This window comes from Lucilia sericata, unplaced genomic scaffold (assembly GCF_015586225.1).
Source record: "Lucilia sericata isolate MDLA Ls3-8-SP2 unplaced genomic scaffold, ASM1558622v1 Contig000024F_arrow, whole genome shotgun sequence".
Lineage (NCBI taxonomy): Eukaryota > Metazoa > Arthropoda > Insecta > Diptera > Calliphoridae > Lucilia > Lucilia sericata.
The window spans coordinates 1203103-1221742 of NW_023994062.1; the positions used below are offsets into that span (position 1 = coordinate 1203103).

An 18640-nucleotide genomic window follows, 5' to 3' on the forward strand; every position below is an offset into this window, starting at 1 on the left:
GAAGCCTGAAGAAACACAAGATCCATGAGATTTAAGGCCATATTTATGAAAATTTTTTTATCTATTCACACTCACATGTTTAAAAAGAAACTAAATTTTAGACTATTACTTGCTTTTGTTATTTTTTGTAAATTATTATTTTTTTTTTTTTTTCTTGCCATTGATTCTGTTAATTTTTCTTTTTTTTCTCTTTTTTCAATTGTAAATTTTTATTTTATTTAAATTTTTTCTCTTGGATTATTTTTTGATTTTGTGAGCGCATATGGTCTAGTTACCCGGCGCCTTGTAAATATATTTTATAAATTTATTTTGTAAGATATAGAATGAATAAATAAATAAAATAAATAAAGTTTGTTGTTGTAGTACACACCCTAGAACGATGAAATCCGGAAAAAAATGTATGCCATCCGATTTCTACACTTCCAACTTAAAGTTCTATATAGGTTTTTATCGTGCACAAGATCGTCCGATAGCAGTTATATATCATTTTATATATACATATGACCATAGTAACATTTTTTGAATGTTTTTTATTAAAAGGCATTCTGTAACGATATAATCCCAAATATATTTATATTTTATCAGATTTGTTCCTTTCCACATTTATACACATATTTTAATTGATCAAAAATATTTTTTTTAATGTAAATCATGAAAATCAATTTTTTTGAATTTTTTCCACGTGCATAAACACATATTGAAAATGTAAATAATGAAAACGAGTTTTTGCGTCTTTTCCACGTGCAGAAACACATATTTGTAAACAAAAATAACTCACCACACCAAAAAAAAAAGATAAAACAGCTGTTACGGTTTGTTTTATTTTTCGTCGGGTTGTTTTCTTTATGTGCGTTGTACTTCCACCTTTATAATAATATATCTTAGTAGGGTTCTATAGTTGAAACGAAAAGTCGACTTTTTGCATTTAGTTAAAAGTCGACTTTTCGACCTTTCGACTTTTTCCATTTTATGAAAAGTCGATTTTTCGACTTTTCGACCTTTTTCATTTACTTAAAAGTCGACTTTTAGACTTTTCGACTTTTAGTATTTTATATATGGTCGACTTTTCGATTTTTACCGACTTTTCGACTTTTTCCGACTTTTTCCGACTTTTTTCGACTTTTCGACTTTTTCCGACTTTTTTCGACTTTTCGACTTTTTCCGACTTTTTTCGACTTTTCGACTTTTTTCGACTTTTTCCGACTTTTTTCAACTTTTCGACTTTTTCCGACTTTTCGATTTTTTACGACTTTTTGACTATTTTCGACTTATTTCGACTTTTTTTCGACTTTTTTCGACTATTTTTTTACTTTTTTCGAGTTTTTCCGACTATTTTAGAGTTTTTGACCTCTTTTCCACTTTTTTAAAATTTTCGACTATTTTCGACTTTTCGACTTTTTTCGACTTTTCCCGACTTTTCGACTTTTTCCGACTTTTCGACTTTTTTCGACTTTTTTCGACTTTCTTCGACTTTTTTCGACTTATCGACTTTATTCGACTTTTTTCGACTTTTCGACTTTTCGACTTTTATTTACAAAGTCGACTTTTCGACTTTTTTCATAGACGATAGTCGAGTTATCGACTTTTTTGGAACAAAATAGTCGACTTCGACTTTTCGACTTTTTTCGACAAAAAGTCGATTGTTCGATTATTCGAAAGTCGATTTATAGAACCCTATATCTTACCACCGACTTATGTGAATTCGCCTTGCCTTGGACTGTCTTGTAAGAATTAACTGAGCTGCCAACTCATATGAATGTAAATAAAGTGGCAACATAGTTGATTTTTTTCAACGAATGATTGATTTAACTGTTTGAAAGTTGACAGATCTGTAAGCTTTATTTTTCGGAGTTTATTCACAAATGCCAATAGTTGTAGAATATATAAGACTGCATTAGTGATGAAAATTAAACTCAGTAATTAAATTATGGCAATATCTATAGATTTTATAAAAAGAACGTAATATGGCAACTAAGGGTTGTTTTGCTTACAGTTCCATAAAGCGAATGTTGTATATGCGTCCCGCTTTAGCATTTGCCTTGCTTCAGAAAAATCACGCCAACGTTTACACTGCTGCCAACATTTAAATTATAAGTTTTGCTGAATTCTGCGAAGAGTTAAAAGTGAAAAATTTTTTCTCTTGTAGAAAATTGCCAAATAAAAATATAAATAAAAGTTAATACCGTCACACAATATCAAAAAACAATAAATGATTGCTGCCTTTTTAAAAATATCTAAAAGACTTCATAAATTTATGATTCCCAATACTAAAAAATGTTAAAATATTTTCCATGATGGCGGACCTTCGTAATGTGGATTGGTTTGTCGCAATAGGTGGCTTTATAGCTAAAATATAAAAAATAAAAAAAACTGAAAATTTATAAAAGGTAAAAACTACAGTTGTTTATTATTAGAAGTTTGAAATTTTTCGATTGAGTTATTTGTTTGTTTTTATTTATATGTATTTTAGTACTTCAATGAGATACATTACCTTGACTATAATATTGGTAATTGATAAAACTTTGCTATAAACAATCTAAATTATAGACAAGTGATTTTTGTGTATAAAAATTAAGTTTGTTAAAATATTTTTGTGAATTAAAAATATGAGTGGTCGCGGAAGTCGTAAAAGAGGAAGACCTCCAAAAACTCCCAATGATCGTGCTGGTGCAAAATTTAATTATCAATTGCTGAAGAAACCAAAATACTTGAGCAAAACAAGCGATTCACAATTAAGCACTCCTTCAGCCTCGCGGGCTTCATCGCCACAAGAAAGTGATGGAAGTAGAAATAACAGGAAATCGTTAAGTAAAAGCAGAGGACGAGGCCGCAAATCTAATGCAAATACCTCGTACTCCAGTAGAAAAAGTAAGTAGTAAATAATTTCACATTCATATTTTAATTTGTTTATTTTTAAGACGTTTATACAACAAATATGTGTATATGATGACTTGTTTGCTATTTATTTATTGAATTCATCCTTTTTAATTTTGAATATTGTAGATACATTACTTTCTTTAGTGGAGGATTTTATATATTTCCTGTGAAAATCACATATTTTCAAGTGCCATTCAAATTGTATTGCATCAAAATAAATGTCCATAATAAAAAAATTAAATCCCTCAATAAAAATTAGCGATTTTATTAACAAGGCCCTATCTACAAAAACATTAAAATATTAAACGTCCGATTTATACATTTTTATAAACACCATAGTCAACTATCATAACAAATTATAGGTTTTACTGTTAAACAATTTCTTATTGAACAAAAATAAATCGCACTGATAGAAACAAACTTTTCAATTTAACTCGTTGACGCTCAATGCCCGAATATAGGTACATGCCTGTCAGAGAATTCCATTCCGATCGAAAGTGGAATTATTTTCGTATGTTTGCTTCTTCAGAAACAGAAATTTTGTTTCGAAATGAAACCACTTTCAGTTTTTAAAGTGGAATTGACATTTGTAGTATAATAGGATTCTGGTTTTGATAAGCTAAACGGAATCAATTTTAAATGATATCATTAAAATTTTAATTTTTTTGTGAACTAACTTCATAATTCGGAATTTGGAGAAGCTTAACAAAATCGATCGAAATAATCATGATGTAATGTGAAAAACAATACGGAAATGAAAGCATTCCGATCGAAATATGTGACAAACCTGATAAATTCTAATAGGTAGGTAGGTAGGTAGGTTGATAGGAGGATGTATACTACATCAAATCCGAAGAAATACACCTAGGCCACTATCGGGCCTGTTGTGCGCTCCAATTCAAGAAAAAAAAAAAAAAAAAAAAAAAAAATTGTTCACTGAATGTATTATTTTTCCATGTTCAGAAACTCAGTTTCCTGGACGTAATTCCTAAGAATCTTCCAATCGGTGTTGGTTAAGAATGTTATTTCTGGAATAACATCACTTCCAAGATACTTGGATCTAACTTCGACGAATGCCTGACAATGGCAAAGAAAGTGCTCCAGAGTTTCACTGTCCTCTCCACATGCTCTACATTCGTCTGAATTCGCACGTCCAATTTTGTATAGATGTGCTCGTAATCCTGTGTGTCCACTGAGAATACGTACCATCATACTAACCTCAGACTTGCTCATTTTGAGAAGATTTCTCGTCTTGCTCTCATCAGGGTCACCCCATAGAATCTTTGTGGTTCTACCCACCGTTTCATTATTCCAAGAGGCCTTATGGGATTCTCTCATCCATATTTTTAATTCAGCTTTTGTTGCGTCGAATGGTTTTGCGTTTGTCAGGTTAACTACATCGAGCTCCCTTCCCTTTAAAGCTATTACATTCGCCCTTTCGTTGCCGGCTACTCCCGAGTGGCCTGGTACCCATATGATGTGAACCTTACCTCTGGGAGAGTATTCAGTTAAAGCTTTCTTACAATCCAATACGGTCTTAGATTTAATTCTATCACCTGATATCGCACAAATTGCCTTCTGGCTGTCGGTAAATATATTAAGCCCTGTGGGCGCCATATTTATTCTAATCCAATTTACACATTCCGTTATTGCTCGTACTTCTGCCTGGAAGCTTGTGTTATGATTAGGTAAACGGTGGTATATTTCTGTTTCTGGGTCTTCAATATAGAACCCCAGACCCACTTTGTCCCCTAATTTAGAGCCATCCGTGTAGCAACGGATTCCTACTGGTATTTGCTCTAATGTTCCGCTTGACCAAGACATTCTATCTGGGATTAGCGTTTCAAAGTTTCCGACATATTCAGTGTCTGGTATGCGATCAGGCACGTCCGATGAATGTGTATAACCTTCCAATGTGTCCAGTATACATTGATGACGTGTCCTATAACCGTTTTTGGCCAGTTCGCCTAAAGTAAAGAGCCGTTCGGCTGTAAGCGCCGCCTCATATCTTATATATGTTTCAATGGGTGGAATATCTAGCAACGTTTCCAGAGCCTTGGTTGACGTAGTACACATGGCACCACTTATACCCAAGCAGCATGTACGCTGAACTCCCTGTAGTAGTTTGATATTACACTTTTTGTCCAAAGCAGTCCACCAGATTATTGAAGCATAAGCTAGAATTGGTCTAATTACACTTTTATAAAGCCAATTTGTCATAGTAGGACTAAGACCCCATTTCATGCCTATGGTTCTCCTACATATCGCCCAGCACCGATGTGCCTTGTTGATCCTATCCTCTATGTGGTGTCTCCATTTTAATTTCCGGTCAAGTATTACACCTAAGTACTTAACTTTGTCTGTCACCGGTATCTTCTTGCCCAAGAAGCAAGGTTCAGTATATGTAGAAATTTTTGTCTTTCTTGTGAAAAGACAGATTTCCGTCTTCGCCGGGTTAACATTGAGGCCTCTCGGTTGAGCCCAGCTCAAGGCCGTATTCAGAGCCTCCTCAGCTCTTCTACACAAGTAATTTGGATCCTTTCCCTTTAAAAGTATTACGACATCGTCTGCATAGCAGACAGGTCTAAGTCCTTTCTCGGTTAGGGTCCTTAGGAGGCTATTAATCGTGGTGACCCAGAGTAAAGGTGACAAAATGCCACCCTGTGGTATACCGCGAAATACCTTTTTCCTGATAGTTATATCGTACATCTCGCAGCTTATCCATCTGTTCCTTAGCATGTAGTTGATCCAGTTACGGAGCACCCGGTCAACATAAAACTGGTCTAGGGATTGGATAAGGGTATCAGTGTGCACGTTATTGAAAGCGCCTTCGATGTCAATGCATACTGCCAGTGTATACAGTTTGCTATCGAAAGATTCACTTATGTAGTGGACAACTTCATTTAAAGCGGTCTCCACCGATCGTCCCTTTACATAAGCATGCTGCTTATATTTAAGGTCATTGTATGGTATGCTGCTTTTAACCATGCTATCGACTATCCGTTCCAAGGTTTTAAGTAGGAAGGACGTAAGACTTATCGGTCGATAGGACTTAGGTGTCGCATAGCTAGGTTTCCCTGGTTTGGGTATAAATATTACCCTTGCATCCTGCCATTTAACTGGGGTATATGCCAATTTTAAGCATGCAGTGAATATCTGTGACAGATGTACGGAAACCAGTCCCGCCTCCATCTGCAAAAGTGCCGGGAAAATTCCATCCGGCCCTGCAGCTTTATAGGGAGCAAAGCTCTTGATTGCCCCTTTAACCATGTCAGTTGTAATAACTATTTCCGTGTTACCCTCCCCTTCCTCCAATATCGGTTCATCTATGTTATTCGATATACCGGGTGGGAAATGAGAATCCATTAGGAGTTTCATTGTCTCCTCCATATCCTCAAGCCTCCTGCCCGTGTCATCGATCATAGATTCCGGTTGGACATGAGTTTTGGATAGGAATTTTTTTATCTTCGATACCTCATTTACGCTATCTACCTGTTCACAGAAAAGTTTCCAGGAGTCTCGTTTGGCTCTTCGAACGATTTTCTTATATTCACCAAGTTTATTACGATACTCATCCCAGTATACTGCGGTCTTTTTACGCCGTGCCCGGTTAAATAGTTTGCGAAGAGTCTTCCCAAGGTTCCGGATCTCCCCAGTTACCCAGGGTTTTTCCTGGGCAGATCTCCGCTCTCGCAGAGGGCAGCTGTCCTCGAACGATTCAACCAGGGCACTTGTGAACGTTTCCACTTTGGCATCTATATCCTCTTTATTTCGACATTGAAAAGTGTCCTGACCTAAACGGTTCTTTAGTAAGGCCCCGAACATTGTCCAATTAGTTTTAGACTTATTCCGAAACTTTATCGGCTTTGGTGGTGGCCTTAGTATTTTGAATCTTATGTACCGATGATCAGAAAAGGAGTGCTCGTCCGAAACTCTCCAATCCTGAATTTCGTTTATAAGCTCTTCTGAACATATAGTTATATCTAATACTTCTTCTCTGATTCTATTGACGAAGGTAGCTTTATTACCTAAGTTCAATGTTATCAAGTCTTTAGTATTAAAGAAATCCATGAGGGCTTGTCCCCTGCGATTGGTGTTTGTACTACCCCAAGCTACATGATGCGAGTTGGCATCACAACCTATTACAATTTTCTTATTTTTCCTTTGTGCCTCTTCAACCAGTTTCATCAGATCCGACGTTGGTGGTAGGGTCGGAGAAACGAAAGGCAGGTAAATAGATGCAAGGTATATGTTGCCTCGACCTTGCTTCAGCACCGTTGCATCCGATGTTGATAATCCTGTTGAGAGGAGAAAACATAAGTTCTTGTGACATAAGATACATGTTCTCGGGCGAGATCCTGTATCAGCGTAGAAAAGTTGGAAATTTACGTGATTTAATCCAGAAACCTTGTTGCGAATCGTCCAAGGTTCCTGGATTAAAGCTATATGTATTTTACCTGTGTTGATTTTAGCCATCAGAGCGTTGGTAGCTGTCTCGCTCCGATGGAGGTTTATTTGGATAACCTCAATCATGGTCATCCATTAAACTGTCTTCCAGCGAGTTGGTGGTCACCTCCTCGCTCTTTGGATTTGACTCCTCCGGATAGCCTGAAGTGGCTATTAATGCAGTGAGTACTGTTGATGGCACTGCGGTGTCCTTATCAGGCATAGGAATAGCAGTATTTTTAATAGACACATTCCCAATTCTGGAGAGCATTGCTGTTCTGTTTTCTGGCGGGTGAGTGATTTCCTCCTCGCTTTTAGGATTTGACTCCTCAACATTGCTAGTACTTGCTAATGATGCTTTGGGTACTGTCTTAGGTGTTTTAGTGTCCTTGTCGGGGCCGGTTTTGACAGCCCTTTCAATCGGCGCCTTCCCAATTTTGGAAAGGGCAACTACACTTTCTTCTGGCGAGTTAATGGTAAATTCCTCGATTTTAGGATTTGACTCCTCAACGTTATCAGTAGTGGATACTGTGGTCTTAGGTTTTTTAGTGTCCTTTTCGAGGCTTGTTGTAACAGCCCTTCCAATCGGCACCTTCCCAATTTTGAATATGACAGATTTAGAGGCGAAGTAAGCCCTACCTTTATTCTTGGCAAGACTAGCCATGGATTTCTGGTCGATACCTATTACAAATAAAGTTCCCTCAGGTTCTTCTTTCCTGTAAAAGACATCCCATTTTTCCACGGCCAGCTCAGCATTTTGACCTCCAAGAATTTCCAGTATACGTTCATTAGCCAGTTTACTGCCCCATCCTTTTATGTAGACAGTGGACTTTAGGAGCACCGGAAGCTCGCTCTTCTTTGCCAGTCCCAGCCTAGCGCCGTCCCAGGGAGGAGGGATACTTTCCACCAAGTTCTTTAGGGTGCTAACACATTGGTGAGATGCCAACCTCATCAACATCACGCCCATGCTGAACTCGCAGCTCTCGCTCTCTATTGGTTGTTTGCCCTTTGAAGCTATTGCATGGTCCACTATCTTATTGTTGACCAGGTCTTCTATTTTACTCTGTTGGTCTATTGGAATTTTGCCTGTCGGATTACCGGCATCGTAAACTGCATAGCAGAGATCGTCCCGGTGCCTACTTCTGGCAACTTTGGCGTAAGATGGCGGCTCTTTACCTTTTCCTCCGTCTAGCTTCTCCTTCCTCGTTTTTCGGGGCTTCTTTTGAGATTCCCTTACCTTCGAGGTTGATTTCGCCGACGTGTTCGTCTTCGGAATATCTGGCTTGGCGTTGTCACCCTTACTCGCAGGATTCTCACTTGAGATTCCTTTGAGTGAAGTATGGCTTGGCTTCGACTGTGTATTAGAAGACGGGGAGCTCTTTTTCTTCTTAGGCTTATTCTCAGTTGTCAACTCCTCGGGTGACCTGATCCTTTTTGCCTCAGATCTTGTGAGAGAGTCCGATTCCTTTGGAGTGTCGTGGGATTGACTAACTATGATTTCCTGAAGCATCTTTTTCAACTTCCTCCTCTGTGCTCCAGAAAGTCTTTTCTTAGTAATAGGTAGTTTAGCTATGCTATCACTCACCTCTTTCACCATTTGCTCTACTTCATCCTTTTTGGGATTTGCTATAATGGTATTATTATTATTATCATCTGAGGATTCAGAGTCGGAACCCTCACCTATATTTAAAGGCTGAGGTAGCTTAGAGCTCTCTCCGAGTACATCCTTCTCTTTCACCCCTATATTTTTGCCAGCGGCATGCTGTACACTTGACGCATTGTCCGCCACGGAGGCCAAGGTACCCACCTCCGTAGTAGTATTCTGCTCACGATTGCAGGATGACGACGACACGTGACTCGCGAGTAGATCAACACTTGCCGCCGGTACTGGGTTATTTAGGCCCTGCACCGTAACTTTTATCTTTTTATTTTTATTTTCCATATTTGTTTTTTTTTTTTTTTTTTTTTTTTTTTTTTTTCCAGTTTTTTGGTCCGCGGGGAATATAATATTCCCAGGTGGTGGACAATCTGCCCTCCCTCAGCTTAAGTGAAATTAAAGCTGGGAGAGGACAGATGGTCCATCACCACCCCCTATCCGCCACCCGGGGACGCGCTCGGTAGGAAAAATCTGGAAAACTCCCCCGAGTAAATTCTAATAAAAAACATTATTGTTGATATAGGTAACGAAACTATATTAGTTTATTGTTAAAATAATGTGGAACGATTTGAAAAGAAATTATTATACCTACTCCGATTTATAGTGAAATCAATATGAAATCAAAATGTAATAAATAGTTTTTGTGGGTCCTTATAAGATTTTGCGATGATCTAGCGATGTCCGTATTTCAGTCTGTTTGTTGAAAACCGGGTAGGTTCGGAGCTTGGGCGTTAAAATTCTAGAAAAATGTTCATTGACGACAAGTCTTGTTTAGTATTCAAATGGCCAACGTACCAGCAAAAAAAGAACTTCCAAATAAGCGAAAAAGAAGTAGAATTTACTCCATGGAAGTACTGAAAAAGAGCTGAAGAAGTGATGATTTTAACAAGGCTTGTCATAGGAGGGATGTTCTTTTTATTTGATTCCAAATTCACTACTTCTGAAGTCATTCTCAAGAAGTAATTTTTATAAAATTGTAGTATTATAGAATATTTATGAAATTGTAGCATTATAGAATACATCTAATTTGGCTTAAATAAATTAACTTAAAAAAGGGCAATAGACACATTAATACAAAAGCCCAAAAATAAAATTTTTTATCTCATAAAAATGTAAGAACAAAAAATATATCTCCTTTAAATCCTTTAAAAAAATCTCTTTACGACCATAGTTGACTTAAAAATTATAACATTTTATGCTAGTCGCTTGTGGTCTATTTGGTATTTGAATGCGTCCAAAATTCCATTTTGAATGCTCCCACCTTATCCTAAACACCCTAACAGTGCTCTGTTAGCATTTAAACATAATTCTGTTAATGCTGATGGTTTGTGTCTCGAATAGGTTCGGTATCGAGGGCAGCTGCTTCATGAGCAGCTCACTTGGGTCCATTTAAGGTTGGTCCCGTTGTGTTACCCTAGTGGTCACAGGAGTTTGTTATAATTTCACTCGCTGCTTCCAGATCTAAACCAACCGGTTTCATTTATGTAGCATAGGATATTCTTCAAGCCTATCCCTGAAAGCTCCTCCATACCAGCCAGAAAGGGAGCTCCAAAGTGATTCTCCCTACTCTCGGTAAACGTGGGGCAAAAGCAAAGAAGATGTGATATCGTTTCATCTTCTTCCTCATTATGACAACTTCTGCAGTAGTCATTATATCCAAGACCCAGTCTCCTGGCGTGAGTGCCAATGGCACAGTGTCCTGTGATTACTGATACAAGAGTCCGTATCTGCTCCCTTCGGAAGCTCATAAGTAGTCTTGATCTGCTGGCATCATATAGGGGCCAAATGGACCTCGAGACTTGACAGGTGGTTTCATTGAACCACCTGATTTGGGCTTTCCCATATAGTTCATTAAGAACAAGTGCCTTACAGTTTGTAAGGGAAATACCAGTAAAGGCGTCTATTTCCTCCTCAGCCATCATTGTACCTTTCCTGGCTAGTTCGTTGGCTATACAGTTACCCTGACATTTATCATGGCCAGGGACCCATATTAGCGTTATCCTAGAATTTCTCGCTATCTCATTTAGAGATACCCGGCATTCTCTGATTAACCTAGATGTCGTGAAGACACCCGCTATATTCTTGATAGCAGCTTTACTGTCAGTATATATACATATATCCCCCGATATGTGATAATACCTTAGCCAATTCGCTGCTCTTTTAATAGCAGATATTTCTGCCTGAAGAACACTACAGTAATTGGGCAGTCGAAAGGATGATCTAATACCAAATCCTTCAATAAAGAAACCACCACCCACTTTACCACTCCTTTTGGAGCCATCAGTGTAGACTCTCGTTACACCTGGAGGTGGGTGAGTTTCTAGTTCGAGGTTCCTATGTGGAATCCTGAAGCAGAAGCGATTATCAAAGTTGGGCTTCGTAATGCAATAGTCAACATTCAAATGTAATAACTCGAAATGTTTTATAATTCTAGAATGCCCGTAATCTCTGTACTCAGACCATGAGCCGCAGGCATTTAATCTGATCGCAGAGTTAAGGGCGAGTTGAAAGGCCATTAAGTCAGCTGGTAACCAATTCAGCATGGTTAACAGTGCCTTGGTTGGCGTTGTCTTCATTGCTCCCGTAATAAGGATTGCAATGTTTCTCATAGTGCGCTCGATGGTTGCACAGTTTGTAGCATGCTCCATGGCATGCCACCATACTATAACCCCATAAAATAGTATGGGCTTGACTACTGCCTTGAAGATCCAGTTAATACCTTTCGGGTTGATGCCCCAGTTTGTACCAACTGCCTTCTTGCATGTATAGGTAGCCACATTGGCCTTGTTAACCCGGTTCTGAATATTCACATTCCAGGATAGCTTACAATCTAAGATTACGCCAAGATACTTTGCGTGATCCGAGACTTTTAATCTAATTCCATTCAGCTTTGGCGGTATAAAGTTATCAATTTTATACCTCCTAGTGAAAAGGACTAGTTCAGTTTTCAGTCGGTTAACACTGAGTCCACAAGAAACACTCCATTTACTCAATAAGTTAAGAACAGTTTCCATACAACGAGATATTGTATCGGGGAATTTACCCGATATCAACACTGCCACATCGTCGGCATAAGCGACAGTCGTAATTCTTCTGCTATCCATTTCAGACAGTAGAGTATTCATAGCCACGTTCCACAGTAAGGGAGACAAAACTCCCCCCTGAGGAGCGCCACGATTGGCAAGTCGCGAGACGCAGACTCCCCCCATTGTGGCACTAATGACCCTATTGCTCAATAGCTTCCCAATGAGCAACTGAGTCTGGGAGTCAACACCCAGTCCTCCTAGCGCAGTTAGGATGGCACTGGGTTCAACATTATTAAAGGCACCTTCGATGTCAAGAAAGGCGACAAGAGAGTACTCCTTATACAGTAGCGAACGTTCAATATGTCCAACTAGTGAATGAAGAGCTGTTTCAACAGATTTACCTTTAGTGTATGCATGCTGTGATTTAGAGATTCGTTCCGGTGGGATGGTCATTCTCAAATGGACATCAATAACCCGTTCTAGGGTCTTGAGCACAAAGGACGCAAGACTAATTGGTCTGAAGTCCTTAGGTTTGGTATGTGATGCTTTCCCTCCTTTGGGAATGAAAACAACGTTATACCTCATCCACGTACTAGGAATATACAGCGTTGTTAGACATGCCTTGTAAATTAAAAGCAGCCATGGTATCACAAGATCTTCATTTTTCTGAAGGTCTGCTGGAATAATACCGTCAGGACCCGGTGATTTATATGGATCAAAACTGTTAAGAGCCCAACAAATTCTCTCTCTATTGATGATAACAGAGCTGGGATTTGTCGTGTTGTGATCCAGGGTAGTCATTATTCCATTATCTTCAATGGGCTGACATACCGGAAAGTGAGTATCCAACAGGACTTCAAGAGATTCCCTGCTAGATAATAAATTTCGGATAATAAATTTCGAAATTTAACATCAAACCCATTAAAATAATTCGATTAAACTTGCTCCATATAATGGTTAAAAATCAGTTCATGATGTCATCATACCCAAATTAAATCGGAAAACTCGTGGAAAATCATTTGAATGTTCAAAAATATTTTGGTTGTACAGCAATTGTGAACAATTTTTTTCATACTATGAAATAGTTCAATATCGGTTTACTAGCTCTCATATAAAATACCTTCGAAATAATATTAATATGAACCTATAAAATACTAATATATACTTAGATACAATTCGTCAGAAACTAGTTCTGTGTTTTAGAATTTCAGACAACATTTTGCCGATGAAATATGCGATATGTATGCTGTTTACATAAAATGAACATTGTTTTAGATGTTTTCAATCATTAATCAAAAATAAAACGAAGTACTTCCAAAAGAAGTTCTTATGTTTCTATATTTTTTCTGTTGGTCCGATATTGCTGATTTTCAATACCAAACAAGCCTAGTTAATAGGGAATATTTATGAAAAATTGGAGCCACGACTTTCAAATTTTTTTTTTAATAAAAAGTCAAAAAAGTTCTTTTACTTTGCTTAACATTACTAAATTACTTAAAAAACTAGTTATGGAAAAGATTTCGAGTCGAAGAAGTTTTGAATCCGCTTATTGATAACGATAATCCACCGATTTTTGGCCCCGATTTTGAGCAATATTTCACATTTTGGCCATTCAACCCGTTCTTGGTGGTTAGAAAGGGGATTAAATATCAAAGTATCTTGATGGACAGGTAAAATAAGATGAATTTAAAACTAAAATTTCAAGAAATGTAAAAAATTTCGAAAATTAATTTGAAATTTAGGTATAGTACTGTTTGGGAATTAATACTAGTATAGACCCAATACGATCTATTGAAAAAAATAAAACAGAATGTTTTTAAATGAGGGAAATAAAATATATTTTTTATTTCATTACCTTTTCTAAAATCTAATACGTTTATTTTATGAAAAAAAAATTACAAAGAATATCCTTTCTGATGTTTTAATATGATAAGGTGCATTTTATCTGAACTTACGTTACAGTAGACTACCTACAATTCAAACTGAATTTTAAAATTTTTTGGGTTTTGTGAACTTTTTGTGTTAAATTTTACTTATTTTAGCATTATTTCACAAGTTCATCAATATACTTTGATATTTAAGCCCCTTTTTAACCACCAAAAACAGGTCGAATTACAAATTAGCGAAATATTGCTCGAAATTTGGCCCAAAAATCTGTGGATTGTCCTTATCTATAAGTGGGTTCAAAACTTTTTCTTCTCGAAATCTTCTCAAAAACTATTTTTTTAGATAATTTAAACATTAGAAGACATTTCTTTCAATATCTGAAATTTTTATTTAAGAAAACTTGAAAGTCGGTCCTCTGATTCAGCTTTCAGGATCCCTATGGTCAATCAAGCTTCGAAAAAACAAACGTTAACATAAAAATTAAAGAAAAAAGTATACTTTTATATTAAGAATTTCATTTATAATTAAAATTTTTAAAAATAAGTGCAAAAAGTTGTTTAAGAAATCTCAGCTTATGTCCCCAGTGTAATACTGTGAATCGTTTCTATTATTTTTTCCAATGCCAAATGTTTTAAATACCAATAAAATACGATGGAGCAAAAAAACTTATAAACTCATACGAAAGTACACCTAAATACCTTTTATTTAAGATACAAATCATCATTCTAACAGGTACTTTTTGAGAAAATTTAGTTTTCGCCCCAAAATAAAGTCGTTTCTATTATATTTTCCACCACTGTATGTACATACAGTAGGGATATAACTAATTTTGTCACACCAGCACGTGATGGCCAATGTTGTATATGTAATAGAGTGATCGACTCGGTTTTTCAACTGGTTTTAAACTAGGGTGATCGACTCGATTTTTCAACCGGTTTTAAAACCGGTTTTTTCTGCTTTACCAGTGTCGGTTTTTTCTAAATGTTGATTTTTCGAATATCGAATAACCCGGTTTTTTCTCTTTTTAAAAACCGGTTTCGAATACTTTTATTTGGTTTGTATTTAAAGATTATTTAAATGAAATTTTGAAGTAAATAATACAGCGCGTTTAAATTTTAAAAATATTCGAGTCCAGGAACTAGGATATATTTTTCTAAAGCACCATTGGTTAAACTTTTTTGATTTTCCTAATTAATTAAAAAAATTTATTTGTAAAATTGATAACTGTTTAATAAAATTTTATTAATCTTAAGATTATATTCCAACTACAATAATTAATTAACCGCTGAAATATTATGGAAGTGTTGGAATGCCTATGAAAATTTCCTAAAAGGGCTTTAGAATAAGCTAGGATTACATAGTACCTTATGTTTAACAGAAGTGTCCACTTTTTTCCTATTTTTTTTTTTTATATTAAAGAAATAATGTAAATCAGACGACTAGATCTAAAGCTATAATCTGTTAAACTGTTAAAAATCATTTCGGGCCATGTTTTATTAATCAAATTTAAACATAAACATTAATTTCTTCAAATTAACATATATTTTTTTATTTATTATGAAAAACCGGTTAACCGGTTTTTTCTGAATTTGAAAAATATCAACCGGTTTTTTTGAAATGTCAACTATTCGAACTATTCGAAAACCGGTTTTTGGAAAATGTCGAATAATCGATCACCCTATTTTAAACCCGTTTTTTTTCTGTTTTACCAGTATCGGTTTTTTCTAAATATTGATTTTTTGAATATCGAATAACCCGTTTTTTTATACCCACCATCAAAAAAGATGGGGGGTATATTGTTTTTGTCATTCCGTTTGTAACACATCGAAATATTCATCTAAGACCCATAAAAGTATATATATTCTGGATCCTCATTAAATTCTAAGACGATCTAGCCATGTCCGTCCGTCTGTCCGTCTGTCTGTCCGTCTGTTGAAAACACGATAGAGTCCAAACGGAAGCAGCTAGCGAGCTGAAATTTTGCACAAATATTTTATATTGATGCAGTTTGTTTGGTATTGAAAATGGGCAATATCGGTCCACGATTTCGCCTAGCCCCCATATAAGGTCCCCCTCAGAAAATGACATTAACGCTCTTAACTGACTAAAAGAAGCAGCTATAGCGATGAAATTCGACATAAACATATTTTTTAGGAATCTTAGTATCATTGTAATATTTTATAAGGATCGGTCCATAATTGACCCTATCCCCCATATAAGGTCCCCCTCAGAAAATGACATTAACGCTCATAACTGACTAAAAAAAGCAGCTATAGCGATGAAATTCGACTTAAACATATTTTTTTGGAACCTTAATATCATTGTAAAATTTTATAAGAATCGGTCCATAATTGACCATATCCCCCCTATAAGGTCCCCCTCAGAAAACGACATTAACGCTCATAACTGACTAAAAAAAGCAGCTATAGCGATGAAATTCGACTTAAACATATTTTTTTGGAACCTTAATATTATTGTAAAATTTTATAAGAATCGGTCCATAATTGACCCCATCCCCCATATAAGGTCCCGCTCAGAAAATGACTTTAACGCTCATAAATGACTAAAAAAAGCAGCTATAGCGATGAAATTCGACTTAAACATATTTTTTAGGAACCTTTATATCATTGTAAAATTTTATAAGGATCGGTCCATAATTGACCCTACCCCCAATATAAGGTCCCCTTCAGAAAATGACTTTAACGCTCATAACTGTCCAAAAGAAGCATCTATAGCGATGAAATTCGAGATGAACATATTTTACAGGAACCTAAATCGCTTTGTAAAATTGTATATGGATCGGTTCATAATTAACCCTACTCCCCATATAAGGTCCCCTTCAGAAAAATACTTTGACGCTCAGAATGGTCTAAAATAAGCATCTATAGAAATTCGACACGAACATATTTTATAGAATCTTTAATATCATTGTAAAATTTTATAAGGATCGGTCCATAATTGACCCTACCCCCCATATAAGGTCCCCTTCAGAAAATGGCTTTAAGGTTCATAATTGTCTAAAAGAAGCATCTATAGCGATGAAATTCGACATAAACTTATTCTATAGAAACCTAAATCGCTTTGTAAAATTTTATAACGATCGGTTCACAATTTATCCAACCCCCATTTACGGTTCCCTTCGGAAAATGGCTTTTGACGCTCATTACTAGCCTAAACTAAAATCGTTATAGAAAATTTGACGAGATGTAATAAATGAGAAAATTGTTTTGATAATAACAAAAGCATCGATTCTTAAATATCAAAGTTTATTTATAAGGAAGCATTCCTTTTTGGCAATGATTTGATGGTGGGTATACAAGATTCGGCACAGCCGAATATAACACTCTTACTTGTTACTTTTTAAAACCCGGTTTCGAATACTTTTTTGTATTTCAAGATTACTTAAATTAAATTTTAAAGTAAATAATAATACATCCCGTCTAAATTTTAAAAATATTGGGGTCCTGGAACTAGATTATATTTTTCGAACACCCCTTTTATTAAACTTTTTGATTTTCCTAATTAATTAAAAGCTAGGATTACATAGTTAATTATGTTTAACGAAAGTGTCCCACTTTTATCCATTTTTTTACATTAAAATAATAATGTAAATTAGACGACTAAATCTAAAGTTATAATCTTCTAAACTGTTAAAAATCAGTTCGGGCCAGGTTTTATTAATCAAATTTAAACATATACGTTATTTTTTTCAAATTAAAATAGATTTTGTTATTTATAATGAAAAACCGTTTAACCGGGTTTTTCTGAAATTGAAAAATGTCAATCGGTTTTTTTTTAAATGTCAACTATTTGAAAACCGGGTTTTGGAAAATGTCGAATAATCGATCACCCTAATATACACTGAGGGTCAAAAATGAGTAGGCATTTCTCTCGGATCAACTTCTAATAGTGAAATTAAGTTGTATTTTAACGTCGAATGGAAGACAGTAAAATATTATTCAATTATTTTGCGGGTAAGAGCCCGCGCATCGCCTCCAAAGTTTGTAAATGCGTTTATATGGGAAAAATGGCACTTTTTGGTTTTTTTTCACAAAATGAGGCTTTAAGTATTAATTATTGCCAAATTATTTATACCAAAATCGTAATGTCTATAAAATTGTCTTTCCAAAAAGATAGAAAAACTCAAAATTGGTTGAAAAAGTTTTGAGTTATTGAAGATACTGAAGACACATACAAGTAAATATACGATTTTTTTTTTAGTTTTGAAAATTTTTCCAAAAATTTTCTTTATAACATTCATAAATGTGCTAGTACGAATTTTGTTCAAATTGGATAAAGCTTTCTCGGTTTAGTCTGTGGTCAAAAAGGGCATTTATTTTAACAGCATCTCCAAAACTCCATTTTCAAACATTAAAAAATTTCAGAACAGAGATGGGGGTAGTGCACTATTTTTTTAGTTAAATCAATATTTCACTAACACTAAATATTATTTCAAAAATATATTTTTCACTAATTTTCAGCAGCTTAGTGATATTGAAGCTTATATTTTAGCACTAATATTTTTTAGTGGTAATGTTATTTTTTAACTATAACTCAATTGAGTGGTAGTGTAGAAAAAAGCACTACACTTAAATAGTTTAACATTTGAACAGTCACTAACAAAAGGCTGCAATAATTTTCTTTGTACTAATTTTTTAAATTAAAATTAAAAAATTTGTAAGACAATAAATGCTAAAATTGTTTAAAAGATACATCTATTAAAATGGAAAAGACGGATTTAGATAGC

The 18640-nt window shown here is 35.5% G+C and overlaps 1 protein-coding gene across 2 annotated transcripts in view; it reads left to right on the forward strand.

Annotated features, from left to right (window-relative positions):
• The first annotated feature begins 1891 nt into the window (after window positions 1-1891).
• LOC119609481 (nucleosome-remodeling factor subunit NURF301) overlaps window positions 1892-18640 on the forward strand; it is a 55916-nt gene continuing 39167 nt past the window's right edge. The window contains exons 1-2 of one of the 2 annotated variants that reach the window (XM_037964307.1): window positions 1892-2387; window positions 2471-2868. In XM_037964307.1, coding sequence (XP_037820235.1) covers window positions 2607-2868 — 262 coding nt within the window. In that variant the 5' untranslated portion in view covers window positions 1892-2387; window positions 2471-2606. The remainder of the gene's footprint in view (window positions 2388-2470; window positions 2869-18640) is intronic. The other variant, XM_037964300.1, reaches the window with a different exon arrangement.